Here is a 19,377-nt window from a genome sequence, read left to right as displayed (position 1 = left end):
ATGAAATAAACTTTAAATTCTTTTAAAAATATTTTTATTAATTCTAGAAGAGGTAAAATGTCTTCTGAAAGAAAATTATTGCTTGCTAAAACCATATTCGATAGGTGACATCATTCACTCTCGATCTCCTTTAGCTAAAAGCTGTGAAATTGCTACATAGACATACTGTGCAAATTACAAGTGACCGACTTGAGAATCTTTATTATTGCTGAAATTAATAGAGAATTCTTCAGCTGACGGAACGAGGAGCTGCGTAGTAAGTTACACCTTATTCTCTTCTGAAAAGAAAAAACAAATCGTGTCTTGTAAATCGAAACAAAAACATTGTAGTTCATTGTTTTTCCTTTGATAATAACTTGATTCGCAGAAGATCATTCATATCATTTACTCACCACGCCACGGGCACTGCTCTGAGCATGATAGGTTTTCCACTTCCAGTGCAGTGTGATCCCGTCCGTGTCATTTGTTGTTGTAATGCACTAAGCTTGCACTGTAACGTTACTGGCAATTAATGACTAGACAAGAATACTGGATGTCTAAATGTGGCATATTGTGGATTATATTCTTTCACAAAGAAGTTACTGTAGACTATTACACGTACATATGTAAAGTCGATCTTAAAGGGTGTGTACAGTTCTGGTCGAGGTGTAGATTTTAGCTTTTAACATTTTGCGAGATATTCAGAAACCACTCCATGACACATGAGATGTCAAAGAGCATGCAGTTCTAAGGGGTATCAAAAGTTTATTCAATGAAAATCAGTTTTGAAATGGCTCAGATATCCAAAAACAAGGTGAAACAAAGAGATCCTAATAAAGTTGTGGCATGTTGCCTTTTATTATTAGCACTTTTTTGGATATCTCAGCCATTTGAAAACCAATTTTCATCAAATAAACGTTGAATCCTTCTTAGAATTACATGCTCTTTCATATTTCATAAGAGGCTTTTCATTATCTCACTTAGGAATGTTGAAAACATGAATCCCTACCTCAACCAGTACTGTACAGTCCCTTTAAAAGTTCAGATCAATTCAAAATTGTAGGATGCCACTGCACTGGTTTCTCGTTCCAGTTTTATCAACCCTTTTAAATCCATGTCAAATTATTCATGTTATTGAAATTTACAGAAAAAATTCCTCCTTTTTGTTTTGTCACATTCAGGATGTTTGTCACATAACATGGCGCTAAATCACTCGTGTAAATTTAAACCAAAACCAATCTGTAGGAAGCGACAGTATCTGCATTTATATGCATTACGCGACAACTTTCAATGTTGTCACTTGGAGCTGAGAAACTCACTCTTTGCGTAAATACTCAATCTTGAGTGATACACGTCATTAAAACCAAAACAACAACAACAACAACTGATCGCAAGGCTGTCTGAGTGTCTGCGCAATCTGAAACTGAACTTAAAGTTCATATAAAGTGTGAAGTTAGCAATAGCATTCCATCATTAAATTAGTAGAACTAGAATCTATCAATATCATCACGGGATGTATCTTTTGTTTAATTAAGGGACTTGCCGCGCCACGATAGCTAGAAATTGATATAAATTTATAATGATTGTGGCAACTTATAAAAGAAGTCAGTTGAGAAATGCATTTGTGTGTGTCTGTCTAACTCTGCCTGTTTGCTTGTGGTTGTGTGCACTGTAGGAACTGCATTTCTCTACTAACTTCCTCCAACTTCCCATAAATTGTACATGTACAAAATCGATACGTTGTGTTTCTGATTTTTAGCTCCCGATTACTTGAAAGATTTATCACATTTTGTAATTAGACAGCTTACTTTCGTTTCCAGATTGTGCAGGCTGCGTACGTCGTGATTCCTGAGACTTAGTGAGAGTGTATTGTTTTCAAAGGTTGTTTTTTGTTGTGCGTGCATGTTTTGCGTGCATGTTTTGCATGTAAAGTAGTGACACCATCATTTGATAGAAAAATAGACAAAAGATAAACCTTGGGAGTAGTAAGACAAAGAGGGTAGATCGTATCACCGGACGCTTTTTTTTTTTTCGTGGCTTTGAATTCTGTACTCAGAGGATGAAATTTTGGCTAAAAATAACACACTGGACACTTATTCACAGACTCCTGGAAATTACGAATTCAGCTAACTTATGTCAATTGTTCGCTCCAGTTTTTAGAAAATATGCTTCAAACATACCCCTCTAAAAAAAGTTGTCTTTTTGCGCATTGTATTACCGGACACGATTTCCGCAATGAAATAATTGATGTCTTTTGCACCTAGTCCTTGCACCAGAGTCACAATTCATCCCACAAATCACTGAGTGAATGATAAAGAAAAAATCAGCAAATGAGGCTCAAATTTCGTATTTTACGGTAAAATGCCTGTCTTGAACATTTCAAACAGTTCACGGCTGACGCAATAAAACCTGAGAAATTGACAACTTCTTTTTTACATGCTTTGTCTATGGGAGCTGCATGCGCGGATGACGAGTTGCGGGCCCTTCCTTGGCGCACAGCTACGCATCATTCGCGTTTGAGGACGATAGCTACAAATTTTCGATATCGATCAGTGAACTTTTGGTTCTATTGGAATCTTCAGCATTTTTCCTGTATGTGAGTGGGATTTCGTAGTAGCCAAACAAAGAGTGCATATTTATGACCCTCGTGCAGAGGGTGAACGAGGTCCGCCATTGGCAATTGCTAAATTCTCCTTGTGATCACAGACAATGATATTGTCCTCCCTCTCAGGATACATTGTAGGCAGTGAGTGTGTAACCTCTTTGTGTGTACCTTTGCAACATGTAACATATTCTCACATCATTCTATACAAATATTCTATAGATGTGAAACATGCTGGGTTAGGAATACACAAACAATTTGGGAAAGAAAGATGATTTGTAAAATCTAATCATATTCATAGAGTGTATACAATGTACCTTCATATTCATGTGTAGGACCCACAACTTGCAAAGTGCCTAAAAAAAGTTTGGCTACAGAATTAAATAGTTCAGATCTACTGAATACATGGAATTGGTGTACAAATTGTATCTTCATTTAGATTTGAAGTTTTGTGATACTCTGAATGATGATGGTAACAATTCATATACATGTAAGCGACATTCAGGTAAGATCCAAATTACTGCAAGTTTACCCATGACAAGAGAATTTTTTTTTCGCTGTTTCAGATACTGTATGGTGCAGAATTCTTCCCCTGATTTCACATCTCATCAGTGGCAATGGGGTCTACTGGACCATTTGAAGCTTATCTCAAGCAGAATCTGGGAAAGGTAAGTGCATAATATTGTGTACTACTGTACTTCAGTACAAGGGAGTAAAGCTGTTAGGCTTGTTTCATGTTGTTCTATTGTTTTTTATTTCTTTAAATTTTTGAAATACATGACTTTAACCTTTTCTCAACAAGATTTCCATCTAGCCTTTGCATTAGATCCACCCAGTTCTCACAGGCCATGGATTAATTATGCATATTTGAAAACCAAGAGAAGTACCTGTACTTCAATAATGGGATCGTAGGAATTTTTTTCTTTTGTTTTTATATATTTTCATATACAATTGATAGCGAAGAAAGTGAATCTTCCACAGTGATAAAATTTTATGCTGATTTTGTATGTATCTTCTTGTGTGCCCTGTGCTTAATTCATGGGAGAGTGAGCATATCTTTGTATGTTTTTTTTAATGTATTTTTGTAACCATTGGTAGTGAAAAAAAAAAAAAATCTATCCGTAGGATAGTGTTTTACTAGCATGCTTTATCCCATAAAGCCCCTTTTACACTTGTGTTTCTTAACCCCATACTTTCTCTGAACCAGGACTATCGTTAATCCCGTACCAATTTTTTCAGCTTTTTACACTTGCCAATAAATCCCGTACTAAGATCTTGTCCTGGGCTAAAGAGAAAACTGACCTTTTATGTAATTTTACACTCGTATAATTAGTCAAGTATTTTGTGTGGTTCAGGCTTCGTCTCCGTCGCTTGAATAGCCCTGGATTATTTCTTCGTTCTGTTTACACTCGCTTGCTTGGCACCGCAATAGCAGTGCTAACCCTGCTTTTTTGCAGGATCAGATAGTATGGGATTATCGGTGGGGCTGGCCCACTTTGGCAAAAACTAGTGTAAACAGAAAGTGGGCTAAGGAAAGTCCAGTACCAACGGTGGGGCTAAGGCCCCCCTTAGCCCCACCGTACGGTACTAAGCAAAAATTTGCTAGTGTAAAAAGCCCTAATGTTTCTCTCTTGTGTGTGTCACGATGTGAATCAAAGTTATTGTGTTGCAGACTAAATGTTTAAGTAAAAGTGTACTCTGAATAAACAAACGAGAATAAATAGTTTGTCAGATTTGCATTGGTATTTCTCATGTGGAAAAGTTGTTCCATCAAACATATTTAACATTTATTTTTATCATAAGTCATCTAAATTTTAGTGTCAGGTCAGTTTCAACTGTCAAGACATTTTTTCAAAAGATCTAATATGACATCTACTATATGCTCACAAGTCTTCAAATGTCTATACTATATCGTCGCTGGGATGACAAGACCTTGTATCTGAAATTTTGGTGAAAATGAGTTTTTTGATTAATGGTCAAATAATGGGTTAAGTGATGTCCAGGCCAAATCCGAACTGTCTTATTCCAAAAATGAAGCCACCACAGCATGTCAAAGGAAAGGCTATCCCATTCGCTATAGTGCTTTGGCCGCCATGTTTTTTAGCTCTCCTGAACATTTGACTTTTTAGCTCACCTGAGCCAAAGGCTCAAGTGAGCTATTGCGATCGCCCTTCGTCCGGCGTCCGTCGTGCGTCGTGCGTCGTGCGTCGTCCGTCGTGCGTCGTCCGTCGTCCGTCGTCCGTCGTGCGTCGTCCGTCGTGCGTCGTGCGTAAACTTTTTACATTTTCATCTTCTTCTTGAAAACCCCAAGACCGATTTTCATCAAACTTGGCAGGTAGCATCCCTAGGGGGTTAGGAACTCAATTTGTTAAAATGGGCACCATGACCCACCCAGGGGGCCCCCAGGGGGGCCCAAACCCCCCAAAATTAAGGAATCTTTAAAAATCTTCTTCTCTAGAACCAGAAGTGATAGAGCTAAGTTAATACTATGAGTTAGTTCATTGATGACTGTAGTTTCAAGTTTGTTCATGGCAGAATCAGGGATGCCCCCCTTGGGACCCAGGGGAGGGGGGTGGGGAGGGGTTCTAATGGGGCCTAAATTGTACATTTTCATCTTCTTCTTGAGAACCCCATGACCCATATTCACCAAACTTGGCAGGTAGCATCCCTACAAATGTAGGGGGTTAGGAACTCAATTTGTTAAAATGGGCACCATGCCCCACCCAGGGGGCCCCCAGGGGACCCCCAGGGGGCCCAAATCCCCCAAAATTAAGGAATCTTTAAAAATCTTCTTCTCTAGAACCAGAAGTGATGGAGCTAAGTTAATACTATGAGTTAGTACATTGAGGACTGCAGTTTCAAGTTTGTTCATGGCAGAATCAGGGGTGCCCCCCTTGGGACCCAGGGGAGGGAGGTGAGGAGGGGTCCTAATGGGGCCTAAATTGTACATTTTTATCTTCTTTTTTAGAACCCCATGACCCATTTTCACCAAACTTGGCAGGTAGCATCCCTAAGGGGTTAGGATCTCAATTTGTTAAAATGGGCACCATGTCCCACCCAGGGGGCCCCCAGGGGGGCCCAAACCCCCCAAATGAAGGAATCGTTAAAAATTTTCTCTAGAATCAGAAGTTATACAGCTAAGATAATACTATGAGTGAGTACATTAATGACTGTAGTTTCGAGTTTGTTCATAGGAGATCCAGGGGTGCCCCTCTTGGGGGCAGGAGTGGGGGGGGGGGGGGGGGGGTTGGTTAGGAAGGTCCAAATGGGGGCCTGAATCGTACATTGTCATCTTCTTCCTGAAAACCTCATGATAGATTTTCGTCAAACTTGGCAGGTAGCATCCTTAGGGGGTCAGGATCTCAATTTATCAAAATGGGCACCATGCCCCACCCAGAGGGCCCCAGGGGGCCCCCAATTCCCCAAATTAAGGAATCTTTAAAAATTTGGGCCCTTATTGTACATTTTCATCTTCTACTTCAGAATGCCTGGTCAAATTTTAGTAGAGCTGTGAATAATTTAGATTAGTGACTGCGTGAAAGGTGAACTTGCGATACTCAGGTGAGCGCTAGACCCGCGGGTCTCTTGTTGTAGATACGAGGTCTTGTCGCCCCAGCGACGATATGTTATGCTTCCACCAAGCTGCTCTTTACTGTACAGGGGGTTGAGATGATTACATGCCTCTTGGCTCTGTCATATCATTACAGCAGTTCATTCATCATCATGACAGTTGATTCATTGCAATCATCCTCCATCATGCTAGTTTCATTATGACTTTTTTGTTTGTCCTTGTTCTACAGTATTCCAACAGAGACCAGACGCAGAGAGACATCCTCAATGTCTTGTCAGCATTCAAAGACTTGCGACCAAAGATGGACGCTCATGGTTAGTGACTCTTTGGTTTCAATTCTTGTTATCCCATCAGACATGCCCCATTTATAAACCCATTGAGGATGGACTGATTTTGCTTTAACACTCATTTCCCATAGACACCTGCCCTAGTATTCTCAGGACTTGTCCTCAACGGGTTGATAGGCTACCTTCTTGACATGCAAGAACCCGAGTCAGCTATCTGAGATATTTGAGAATAGCCTTGGCATTTATTACCTCCGCCAAGGGAGGAGGTTATGTTTTCGTTACCATTGGTTTGTTTGTTCGTTCGTTCGTTCATTCGTTCGTTCGTTCGTTTGTCTGTGCGCAAAATAACTCAAAAGTAGATAACGGATTGGAATGAAACTTGCAGGAAAGGTTGAGAATGACACAAGTAACAAACAATTAACTTTTGGTAGTGATCCGAGAATTTTTGGGGAATTTATGAAGGATTTTTGATATTTTGGCAGGTAGGGTCAATGAACTTGGGAGTTCAGGATGCGCATATTTGAGGTTTGCATGCGCGCACTAAAGTGCGTGCTCTAGTTTCTGCTAGGGTGAGGAGCGCTGTGCAGCTGAGGGTTTATGACGTAACAAAGGCTTCTATATTGGGAAATCGGGAGACTTTCAGCACACTATTATAAACACTTTCAGCATGCTATAGTATAAGTATGTATGGGTGGAAATCATTGATATCTCTATGGAAGAACAAAATCAGTGATGGAAATGAGCTGCATGCTTGGCGGAGGTCTGCGCTCTCAGAGTGCTTCTCTAGTTTCCTTATTATACAGTGCACTCCCATTATAGTGAACACAGTTATCACAGAATTCTAAATACAAAGAAGTAAAAATTCCTTGAATATCTTCATATTCTTTACTGTTCAGATAATAACAAAAGAACACTGCCGGTCCTGAGGACTTTGTTATAACTGGAGTCGCCTGTTTGTCATGACAGCATCATTGAAGTTACCTCTTGACTCTTGATGATATATGGAATCATGCCGAATGAAGTCACTGCCCCAATAAAACTTCTGTATTTCATTGAGATTTATATTCTGCATATTTCCATTTCTGGAGGTAATCTTCCTCAAAACAAAAGCTATTTTCAGTAGAATTATTTACTGATTGTAACTGATCGGTGAAATTCAGCTCAATATTAAAGACATGATGAGGTTATACCATGTAACCATTAAAATGCTTTGCACTCATTGAGAATTACCGGTATCATTTTTTGGAAAAAAAAAATCAATATGATTGGCCTGATCTTATGCCTTTGACTGCTGTAACTATTGTATAAAGTGTTGTACAGATTGTTGTAAGAAAAAAAAAAGAGTCACACACAAACACAAGATTTTCCTGTGTTTATTTCTTTGTTTTCTCTGCAGTGTTCAATGATGGTTCAAGGAAAGAACTGCTGTGCGTCGATGGAACCATCCCAGTCCTTTACAAAGGTACTTCTTTTGACCCTAAAAGGGCCGGGGGGGGAATCCGACCCCCCCCTTGACGTTTCGCGCTATAATTCTGTAATGCAAGAAGGCCTCATCGCGAGGCTTCTTGACTTTGCTTGCTCAAGTCTTGCGCAACTTTTGAGACCAGATTTGCAACGTCCGCGCATACTTTTGCAAAGCCACGCCCATTTTTGTAACTGAATGTCGCCCAAAAACGGGCACAATTTTGTGATTTTGTGTACATTTCCTATGGAAAACAGTGCTCTGTCATGAAAGTCATAAAAACCTGATTATTTGTACAATTAATCACTTTCATTGATTAATTTTGTGCAAATTATGGTAGAAAAGTGGTTAGTGACAATTTCCAATGAAAAAACAAAGAAAAAACAAAAGTTGAAAAACAAAGAAATACATAAATTCTGAAAACAATAAAATACATAAGAATTGAAATGAGTTTTGGAAGTTTTTGTGATGTACAATGATTGAATATGCTGAAACAGATTTACAGATCAACATTAGACTCTCAATGCTTTTAATTAGGCTGAAATATGACCTTGGACTTAATTTGCGTAATTAATTAATTAAAATTAGAAACTGATTGTTTCAGAAAATCTTATGACCCAATCTTGTAGATTATGACGTGGGTTTCACGCATGCAAAATTTCATCGCGATTGCACCACCGATGGCCGAGATCTCTGGGGGCGGAATTCGGTCTGAGCATAGCCAAAAACAGCCCGGCCCTTTTAGGGTTAAGGCCTGTGGTGGAAGAGGAGAAAAACTTTGCTGACTAGCATTCAATTGATCGGAATATGTTTTAGAATTTGACAGTTAGTCGGTTTTGAAAGTATAGGGGGAACATGTGGTGCAAGTCCTGAAGTTCATTTATATCTATTTGTGTAACAAGAAGATGTCTTCATATATTTGTCTATTTTTAAAGCTGGCTCTTCCAGTTGAAAGTGTTATTAGACAGTCAGCTCAAGCCAGGTATGAGTCGATTCACGTCATTTTAGTGACTGACCATCGTCCTGCAGCAAAAGTCTCTTTCACATGTCGGTGTGTCTCTAAAATGTTAGTGTAACTGTTCATTTTGTTTTTAGGTGCATCATTTGTTGGAATTTCTTAAAAGTAAAGAAAGCCCATTGAAATTGGGTAACCCCAGAGAATTTGCTGTTTTCCCCTCTATCATGCAGTTGCACTTGCCTACTTTGATACCAAGCACCTAGTCCACCATCGACTGGTGTTCTGACTTTCAATCAGACAGTTCAAGTATTAGCTGATATGTTTCTGAATGGTCATACCCCACGCTCTTAAGGGCATTTTGTTGTGCTATTTGTTGTAGTTCTTTCCTTGTAAATATGTATAGACCACTCTGGTTATAATGAACATGGTTATAACAAATTTCTGTTACAATGAAGTAAGAATTCAGCTCCCAAAATGTTATTGTTATTGTATATTTTTATGGATATATACTTTACTGTTCAGCTATAACAAAATTTTGATATAACAACAGAAAACTGCCAGTCTGTGGACTTGGTTATAACAGGAGTTGCCTGTATTAGTAAAAAGCCTTCCTCTTTCGTTGTGACACAGGCAATACATACAATATCCCGGTCTGCATATGGATCTTGGAATCACACCCTCACAACCCACCCTTGTGCTTTGTGCGCCCCACCCACAACATGCTGATAAAGCCTTCTAAACACGTGGATGCCAATGGTAGGGTCTACCTACCTTATCTTCACGACTGGAAGCCGGTAAGTATGAGAGCCATCTCTGCTTGTGAACGCATTTGGAGAGGATGGTTGGTTGCTTGTAGAGTATCTAGTAGTTGAACCATAAAATGCAACATTCATGTTTAAAAACAAAGGAGTGCTATCAAGGAATGTATGGCTGTTTTCCTTCAATTTGCATAGTCTCATGGTCTATGCCTCTCGTGAAGATGTTTAAGTATGCATGACTGATTCTATTGTTCCGGTAAATTTTGCAGCATCTCACCTACACCTTCTTTTTGCCTGGTATTAAAAAAAAAAAAGAAAATTCATTTGCCAAGGTAAACTATTGTCTTTTATCGTAAGTTTCCAAAATTCAATGGGTACATTAAGGGGCAATCAATGTTCATCCATCAACCTATTTCCGTCTGAAGTGCCATTTACATTGAATACAACTAGCATGACAGTGGTACTAACAGAGTGAACCCGTAGAAGCTTTTGTTGCTCAGTATATTGAGCTACAAACTCGGCAATCCAGAGATCTCTGGTTCAAGTCTCCTGGCAGCTGTGGTTGCTCCCTTAGGCAAGGCACTTCATCCTCATTACCAAGTCCTTCCCAGGGATCTTTGAAGCTAGCGGTCGTGTGGTTGCTTGGTTACAAGCATTCATTGCTTCCCTGGCATCGGTGTAAAACAAGTCATAATTCATGTCAGTTCAGTTCAACCAGACTGCATGCGTAGGTAATAACGTACAAATGAGTCCCAGTTTAAAGTATGCAAAACATTTGATCGTTCTTGTTAATCCTTCATGCTGGCTGTTGTCTCACACTTTATCAAGTATTTTTATACTTCCAAGCAAATTGTGTGTTCAGAGGAGGACACATAGTATCATACATGCATCTTATTCTGACTTATGCAGATATATGGTGGCAGGTAACACATGCTATTGCGTAAATGTTGCCGTAACATTTGATTTCACATAAAACATGATTGCATAGGGGAAATAAAAAAATCTCTCTATAAAAGATGAAAATAAAAGTTAAGCCTCACTGGATGTTTGTATTTTGTTTTATTTGCTCGTTTGCTTTTTCCGCTCTTTCATTTACATCAGAACAACTCCGACCTGATAGGCTTGGTCCAGGTGATGACGGTGGTATTTGGGGAGAGCTCTCCTGTGTACGCCAAGTCATCCGGTCAGCCCCCTCCGAGGCCATCATATCCCCCTAGCAACATGCCACAGCACTCTGGCTACCCCCAACCCCATCAGAGTGAGTCGTATGAGAAATCTATTCATCCATTCATGTAGGCGCTCTTAGTTAGTGCAGTAACATGCTTGCCATACACCTGTGTTGTCAGTATTATCATGGTGTTTCGGCATCATGTGATATAGATTTGATGTTATCATAATCGATTCATTGTGGATGAGAAAGAGGTATTATTGCTGTGTAGAAAAAAGAGGAAATGATGTACCGCCTTGGACATTATACATATGCAACACATTTGCGTTACAGCAGGCAATGTTTTCACAAGTTATTGATATTGTGCAGGAGAGGAGAAATGGCGCTGTTGTGCTGCTGCCATTTCTTCTCTCCTGTGATTTTTTAAAATTTTGTTGGACATTGACTGCTTCCTTCCTCAAATCTTGTGTCAGATGGGGAGAGTTACGACGTTCTTGAAAATGCCAAATTGTACCACATGTACCACATGCGAAATGTACTGCATATACGGTATGGCATTGGTCACCTGAAACTTCAGTCACTTTCTCCCCGAGTGCAACAAAGCTTCTGGCCAAATGTCAGTTCAGTATTTGACTTAAAGTCTATGACAAGCTGACAGTGAAAGTGTAACAGTCATAGCTCTCAACGTACCCTCAAAATATCTCCAAAATGCATATAAAAGAAAAAGGAAGTTCTCGTTTAACAAAGTAGCCTCTTTAGAGCCGTGTGTTGTTCTGTTTGTTTGTTTTTTGTTTGTTTTTATGTTTTTTGGTTATGATATTACTCAGCATTGTAGTCAGTCACTGTTAATTGTAAAAAAGACTACTTATTAAACTTTCATACCCTTGTTCCAGCTTCCTACATGCCGATGCCTATGCCGACACCACCATCTGGCTCCTCGCCTCACTCCAGTTACAACCAGGCCCAGTACCCTGCTCCTACCAGCTCCTATCAGACACCCCCGTCTGGCGGCTACACAGGGAGTTACCCAGCGACATCCGGCTACCCGTACCCCGGAGGATACCCAGGGGGAAACCAGGCAGCCCAACCCTCACAGCAACCTGCAAGCACCCAGCCGTCCTACAACCCATCGGTCACGTCGGCCACCACAGCAGGTCAGTGTCAAGGGTAGAAGCGGGTTCCCCCCCCCACTCAGCATCATTGCCTTGCTAGATCATGTGATATCAAAACTTGCAAGAATGTATTCTGTGTGTGTATACCTATGTATCATTAATGGGGATAGAGCAACCGTTTGATACAGACCAGCCAGGGAAAATAATGGAGAATCAACACATTTTTTTTTTATTCAATGAGTATGATAAAGCAAAGAATTTGACTCAAGCTCAACTGACTAACCATCAATCATATTTAGTTTAGTGGTGTTGTGGGATTAGCCTTCACACACTTCTTACAGACTTCAGTTTGCTTGTGAAAAAGCTCCTCATACACTTTTATGGACTTTCTGTGATCCTTCCCCAGGAACCATATTTTTGGTGGGATTTTTATGTGTTTTTCCTTTTCTTTTCTTGGAGGATATGCACAATTGTATATCCAAATATGAGTATTGATATGAAATACTAGTCTCAAGAATCATAAGATTATCCCATCTGAGTATATGTTGAGTTTAATTGCAAAACGAGTTACATGTTTCTCCATTCATGTAAATTTGATATATTTGCAAATAAAGCTGCTAAAAAGCAATCAAAGTAATGAGACTTGTAAATATGGGATATTTGTAATCATAACTTCAAGATTATTTCATATTATGCACAAAATGAGATATCACTCATAAAATGCAGTATTTTACTCTATCTGATAATGGACCTTCATTGTACTTTAAAATGTTTGAAAATGGTGCTCACCCCGATTTGCAATCGAACTCTGTGTATGTGCCCGTGATTTTTATCATAGCTACTATTATCACTCAAAGCACTGAAAAAATGGTGTGTGCTTACGTCGATGAAGGGCAGTTTGTCAGTCAGTTGCAAGACTACCACTGTTATGGCCCGTTGAACTCAATTTTGAATCCTTTGTTTTGTGCTGCTACAGCATCGCGTCCAGCAGTCAACAGCCAGGGCAGCTTGTCTGACGACACGATCAAGGCCTCGCTTCAGACGGCTGTGGAGGACAAGCTGAAGCGTAAGCTGAAGGAAAACTTTGACAAATTCCAGGCGAGTAGATTTTTGTAGCTGATTTAACTTCACATTTTGGTGACAATACCGTTTAATAGTAAGAACTAATTGTTGGTATGTTTACCATTCATGATGTCAGAGATTTAGCAGAGTGACAGTCTGAAATGGACCAAGTTGATGTGTGCAGCTTGACAACTTGGTCAAGTGAGCAAAACTTTTGTGAAGGCTTACAGTGATGATGTAAGATGGTAAGATGATAATGATAATGAAAATGAACTCATTATGCATGTGTTCATGTTGATTATCATCTTGAATAGCTATTGCCTTTAGGATGTTTACATATTTATTATTTTTATGTTTTGAATGAGGATGCAGATCTTTCGTTATCTTTTTACAACATCAGTTGAATTTGGTTTCTGGTGGAGAATCAAGTTCATGGTCACTGGACAATACATATGGCATGCCTGGAATGTTGCAAGATGAGTGTCCAATTTTAATATCTAGCTGTGCCAGGTATACTTAAAAGCAAAAGTTAACATTCTGTTTGAACAGTAGCATCAAAGATTCATCCAATTCTAGATCTACAATTATGACAAAAGAAAAAACAAGACAATGGAAAAGATAAGAGATGTGTTCATGATACATGATCCAGCTCTGCCATGCATGCAGTGTAATCCACCAAGTGAGATGGGTGTGAGACAATTGTGCGATGATTACAAGCACACACTCAAGTGGTACTTCACAGACATGAGCATGCATCACCTTGGCACGTAAACCACGCGCAAGTAGTACATGCATGTGGCACTGTGAGGATTAAAGGATTCATGTATTGTTTTTGTTTTTTTCTTCTCTGGCTTTTTGTCTCTCTCTGCAGGCTGAAATGGATTCCCTCTCGGCCACCAAAGACAAACTTCAATCTGGGCAAAGACAGCTGGAGGAAATGATCAACTTGCTCGAAACTGAAACTGTGAGTTCCTTCCCTTCTCTCCTTTTTTTATTTTTTTCTTTAATTCTTTTTATTGGCTCTGGGAAACGAGCTGGTATGCATCGCTGCCCCTGAGTTGAACTCTTTGTCAGTTAGCCTTTGTAAAGAGCTGAGATCTAAGCGAGTAGAGCGGTCTTGAGAATGCGAAGGGTTTGAAAGGAATGTGAGATATGAGGCATTGTTTAGTGTTCTCTGGATGAGAGATTACTGTTGGTAAACACTATCAATTCAGGCACATTAGCCCGTATTCACAAAGGTGGCCCAAGTCAAAACTATGGTCTGAATTTTAGTCCATGGACTAAAATCAGCATGAAATTGGCATACCTTACACACGCAAGTATTAACAAGTTATTATTGGATGTCTGTTGACGTACACGATCTGTCACATGCACTTACGCAGAAGAAATTTGCATAAACCATGGACTAGATATAAACTGCCTTTTTGAATACAGGCCATTATGTTAAACTGGAGAACAGAAAGCAATATTATTTTTCCCATTGATCATAGCCATACTGTGTATATCTTTTCTTCTCTTTCTGAATCTCGTAATAATAGCAATCTCACTTACTGTTTGACCACTATGTGTTCCCAAATCTCTGATGATGTAATAAAAGTAGCAGTCCTAATGTATTGAGCCATTTGATACCCATTCTAAAGACCGACGAGCGGTTCTAGTGTATTGAGCCATCCCCATTTTAATCATAAAAGCTGGGTTATAAGCAGTCATACTTCAAGCAGGACACTGACAACTTTTGAATCATATTGACGTTTTCATTATAAAAGCTGGGTTTTTTGGGGTTTTTTTTGGTTTCTTCTTATCTTTTGATACAGCATAGTAATGAGACTATCAGTCCTGTGGTGTTGAACCAAACCCCATTTTAAACACTGACCAGCAGTTTTAGTGTATTGAGCCATCCTCGTGTTACAGACTAGCCAGCAGTTTGAGTGTGTTGAGCCATCCCTATTGAAAGACTAACATTACAAGCAGTTCTAGTGTGTTACCATCCCCATTTTAAAGACATGGTGCATATCAAAGTTCCGTCATATTTTTCTCTCTCTTTCTCTCCCACTCTTACTCGGCATACAGACGACTGTGCAGCAGAATATCCAGCTTCTGAAGCAGAAGAATGAGGAGATTAGAGTGTCACTGTCCAAAATGGAAGGCCGGGACGAACTCAACATAGACGATTCTGTGATGCCTACAGCACCTCTCTACAAGCAGTAAGTCCGTCCTTATTAAAAGTGTCATCAGGTATCTTTTGAATTAAAGGGGCATTCGACACGATTGTCATAATTTCACATCATGTAGTACATAAATCGAGAGCTCCATGGATAGATTTGTGGAATTTATTGTCGTCCTTGAGCAGAGAAACCAATACTCTAAAAGATCTAAAACAAATTACACTGAACAGTGTTGATGACATAGAAGCCTCACATATTTCAGAAATGTAGCAGTGTAATTCCATTGCAATACCGCTTGCTAAGTTCACCTGTGTAGAATCTATATGCATGCCTTCTTCTTTTGTTCTGCTTCCTTGAGCCCCAAGTCGTACGTTCTTATGGTGAGGCTGCCATGTCATCATCCTTGTTCATTACAATTTGTTATAAATTTTGAAAGCACTATTATTCCTTATCCTAATCACTATAAATTCTGAAACTCTGTACTAAGTATAACTAATTTATTGTTGCTCAAATGTAAAAATCTGAAAATCATGCGGAGGTCTCCTTTAATAAAAGAATGAATGAATTAATTTGTTTTGCTGTGCACTTTGTAGGTCTCAATTCACTCCCATGTGTCATGACTCACAGACAGTCAAGGTGTCCAGACTGTGCCAGTACAGTGCTAGTCTAGCTGTGCTCAAATTGTAGCTACAAGTTGTTGCTTTTGTTGTGTAAATTTGACTGAAAACAGCTCACAGTAAAGATATTTGCCAAGAGGACTGCAGTTCTGCCAATACCAGCTTTTCTCAAAAATGATTTGCAGTTTGTCATCTTCATACTTTGTGCCAATTACTGTATACGCCATATATGTCGCGAGCCTAAATTTTCGCGAATCAGGAACTCCCGACGATTTCGCGAGAGGTTAAATTCGCGATCGGGGAGTCCTGTACTGAACGGAGAAGTGTACACGCGAATGTTACGTTCACATTGGGATCAGAGTCAATATTTTCGCGTGTCTTTAATTTCGCGAATAGCACCTGTCTCGCGAATTTCTTGAAAATAAAAACCTCGCGAAATATTCGGCGTATACAGTAGTATGTGGTAACATACAGATAAACTGTCTTCTAAAAACAAAAAGACTTGTAGGGGTTATACAACCCATGTATGTCATCTTCAGTGTGCACTCTTCATTATTCAGCATTGTTTATTACAGAATGCCTCTTATCTAAAGTCACCGTACCTATGCTCCAGTACGTAATGTTATTGTCCGCTACTCTTCCAGATTACTCAACCTGTTTGCCGAGGAGATGACAATTGAAGACACATACTACTATCTGATGGAAGGGTTGAAGAAAGATGTTATCAGCATAGATGACTTCACAAAGGTTGGATACCACACACTAATACTGATAATGACGGTTGATGATGGTGATATGAGGAAGATAGGATTATGATGATAATTGGGATGATGATCATGCCGATATAATGATGGTGGTATGATGAGGAGGTTTTTGATTATGATAATCGTGATACTGATATGATAGCGATAGTATTGGTTGTTGATAGTGATGATGGTGATGGTGATAAGAGGAGGCTATGCTAATGGTGATAATGATGATCATAATGCTGGTATGATGATGGTGATGTTATGGAAGTTATAATTACAGTGATAACTAGAAAAGCACTCTGAGAGCACAGACCTCCGCCAAGCATGCAGCTCATTTCCACCACTGATCATGTTCTTCCATAGAGATATCAGTGATTTGCACCCATACGTACTTATAGCATTGTGTGCTGAAAGTCGCCCGATTTCCCAATATAGAAACCTTTTGTTACGTCATTAACCCTCAGCTGCGAGGCGCGCCTTACCTTGTCAGAAACTAGAGCATGCACTTTAGTGCGCACATGCAAACCTCAAATATGCGCATCCTGAACTCCCAAGTTCATTGACCCTTCCTGCCAAAATATCAAAAATCCTTCATAAATTCCCCAAAAATTCTCGGATCACTACCAAAATTTAATCATCTGTTACTTGTATCATTCTAAACCTTTCCTGCAAGTTTCATTCAAATCCGTTCACTACTTTTTGAGTGATTTCGCACACGGACAAACCAACAAACCATTGGTAATGAAAACATAACCTCCCTTGGCGGAGGTAATAATGCTAATATGATGATGGTGATGATGATTTGAGCATGTTATGATTATAGTAATAATGATGATGTGTTGATAGTGATATGAGGAGATTATGATAACGATAGTGCTAATATGATGATGGTGATGGTGAAGGATGCTGATATGACGTGATTATGATGATGATGATGATGATGATAATGTTGATATGACGATGGTCGTCATGATTGGATGTTATGATAGTGATGATGATGCTGATGGTGAGTGTAATTATGATATAAGGATGATATTGTGATGATGACTGCAATGGTGGTGATGATCATACTGCCGATCACGATGATAGCAGGGACGATGACGCTACAAATAGTGATGATGATGACGATGATGGTTATTATGATAATATTTTATTATGAGGATTATGATGGTCATAATGGCATACAGATGAGTAATATGAGACCATCGCGTAATCTGACCAATTGAAACTAAGGAACTACATGTAGTTCAACATGTACCACTCTTTCTGTGTACTACACACATTGATAGAATTGGTCATGAATCATGAATAGAAATAAGCTCCACTAACTTTATATCAACATGGTTCTTGCTTAGTCTTAATTCAAAAACATGCAGATCACTTGATAAAAATGATGATACTTGGTTCTGAGGAATGCAAGATAGCATCAAAATGGTCTATTCTCTTCGCATGTTACCAGCGGAAATTCAATGACAGTCATCAAAGAGATAGATGTTTATCAGGGAGTTTGGTTTACAATCAGTAATCAGCCGTGTAATCGTCACTTCCATGAGCAACAAGTTTATGTATACTGTGAAAAGCATTTTAATGTGGTGGTTATAAAAAGGTTAAGCGTGATTACTTGGGACATAGGATTTATACCTGGCTGAATGTCTACTAGAATATACTAAGATTCATTGCACACAGTGCAATAATTTGTGATTGTTTTTTTTTGTTTGTTTTGTTTGTTTTTTTTTGTCCTGCGCCAAAATCTGAACTATGAATCTTTACTCCTTTAAAAAAAAAAAAAAAAAATCATCTTGATATTTCTCTCTCTATGATGTGAACAGAATGTCCGAGAGCTGTCACGGAAACAATTTCTCCTGCGAGCGCACATCCAGAAGGTGCGACAGACGGCGGGTCTGCGAGAGATCACGCCGTTATGAGAAGAGACGTGCGCCCGACGTGGACAAACGTGATAGCAGGAAGTCCGACTCTACCACCCTCCGGAGACCCCGAGTCAGGCAGTGGGTAGAAGAAGGCCGAATACTGATACAGAAACTTTGAGTAATGAAAAGAAGACGTATTGTAAATGCTTGTCATACAAGGTCATTGTTAAGGCAGCTGAAGATTAAAACACAAATGACCATTATAAGGATAGTGCAAACGAACAAAACAGATTACAGGCAGTAGAACGTCGCCATAACAATGTATCTTTTAAGCTCACAGAGTTATGTTATTGTATTTCATTAACTTGGCAACCACCTTTTATTTGTTTGTTCTAGCTTTTGGCAGACTGGACAAACATTAAGTAGTTTACGAGGTGACAAAGATATTCATTGGTTTACAGTAACTAGTCTGATGAATGCATGGCTATTATGATTTGATGGCTCTGAAATCAATGCGTGTGATTGTCTTGTCAGCAGTTTCATACAGAAAAAGAAAATAGGCTACGACTACATGCGAAATTTAGGTAATTCAAGGAGATCATTCATTCCTGAGGAATTATTTCAGTGTAGAACATTGTAGTGTAAACATTGGTGTACTTCTGCCTACAAAGCATAGAAGCACTTGCAAATTGTACTTTAATAGTGCTTAAAGAGGAATGCAATCCTTGTAAATGATGTAACATTCAAAGTTATACACAACTTTTGTTCTGAATAACATGATATATTTTTCATTCTATCAAACGTAGTGAGGAAACGGTGAGACAATCTAAAAGATGTTTTGGTAACTCAATGCATAATGTGTTAATATTTGAGCCAAACTTTGACACATTATGTTTTGATGAGTGCTGTCCTGAACAAACTGAAAGGCGAATGAATAAAAGAAATCAGCGAACGGAGAATGACATTTGAAACATAAAAGAGGGCTACTGTCTGAGAAAAGCTTCATGTAAGTAGATCAT

General features: G+C 39.2%; 1 protein-coding gene across 1 annotated transcript; it reads left to right on the top strand.

The window, feature by feature from the left end:
- The first annotated feature begins 149 nt into the window (after window positions 1-149).
- Window positions 150-19,305, top strand: LOC139732810 (tumor susceptibility gene 101 protein-like). The gene is made up of 12 exons (XM_071643652.1): window positions 150-256; window positions 3,148-3,249; window positions 6,382-6,466; window positions 7,836-7,901; window positions 9,490-9,653; window positions 10,719-10,875; window positions 11,679-11,939; window positions 12,874-12,995; window positions 13,831-13,923; window positions 15,030-15,163; window positions 16,386-16,488; window positions 18,320-19,305. The coding sequence occupies exons 2-12, from the start codon at window positions 3,199-3,201 to the stop codon at window positions 18,413-18,415; spliced, it is 1,332 nt and encodes a 443-aa protein (XP_071499753.1). The 5' UTR covers window positions 150-256; window positions 3,148-3,198; the 3' UTR covers window positions 18,416-19,305.
- The last annotated feature ends 72 nt before the right edge of the window (window positions 19,306-19,377 follow it).

Source organism: Diadema antillarum, unplaced genomic scaffold (genome assembly GCF_040938485.1).
Source record: "Diadema antillarum isolate AM-2024a unplaced genomic scaffold, OU_Dant_1.0 seq00000451_RagTag, whole genome shotgun sequence".
Lineage (NCBI taxonomy): Eukaryota > Metazoa > Echinodermata > Echinoidea > Diadematoida > Diadematidae > Diadema > Diadema antillarum.
This window is presented reverse-complemented; position numbering and strand designations above follow the sequence as displayed.

Excerpts from the sequence above, each read along its gene's own strand:
- LOC139732810 (XM_071643652.1), top strand. The coding sequence starts at position 3,199 with ATGGGGTCTACTGGACCATTTGAAGCTTATCTCAAGCAGAATCTGGGA. Across the intron at positions 3,250-6,381 it reads TCAAGCAGAATCTGGGAAAG|TATTCCAACAGAGACCAGAC; the intron begins GTAAGTGCATAA and ends CTTGTTCTACAG. Across the intron at positions 10,876-11,678 it reads CTACCCCCAACCCCATCAGA|CTTCCTACATGCCGATGCCT; the intron begins GTGAGTCGTATG and ends CCCTTGTTCCAG.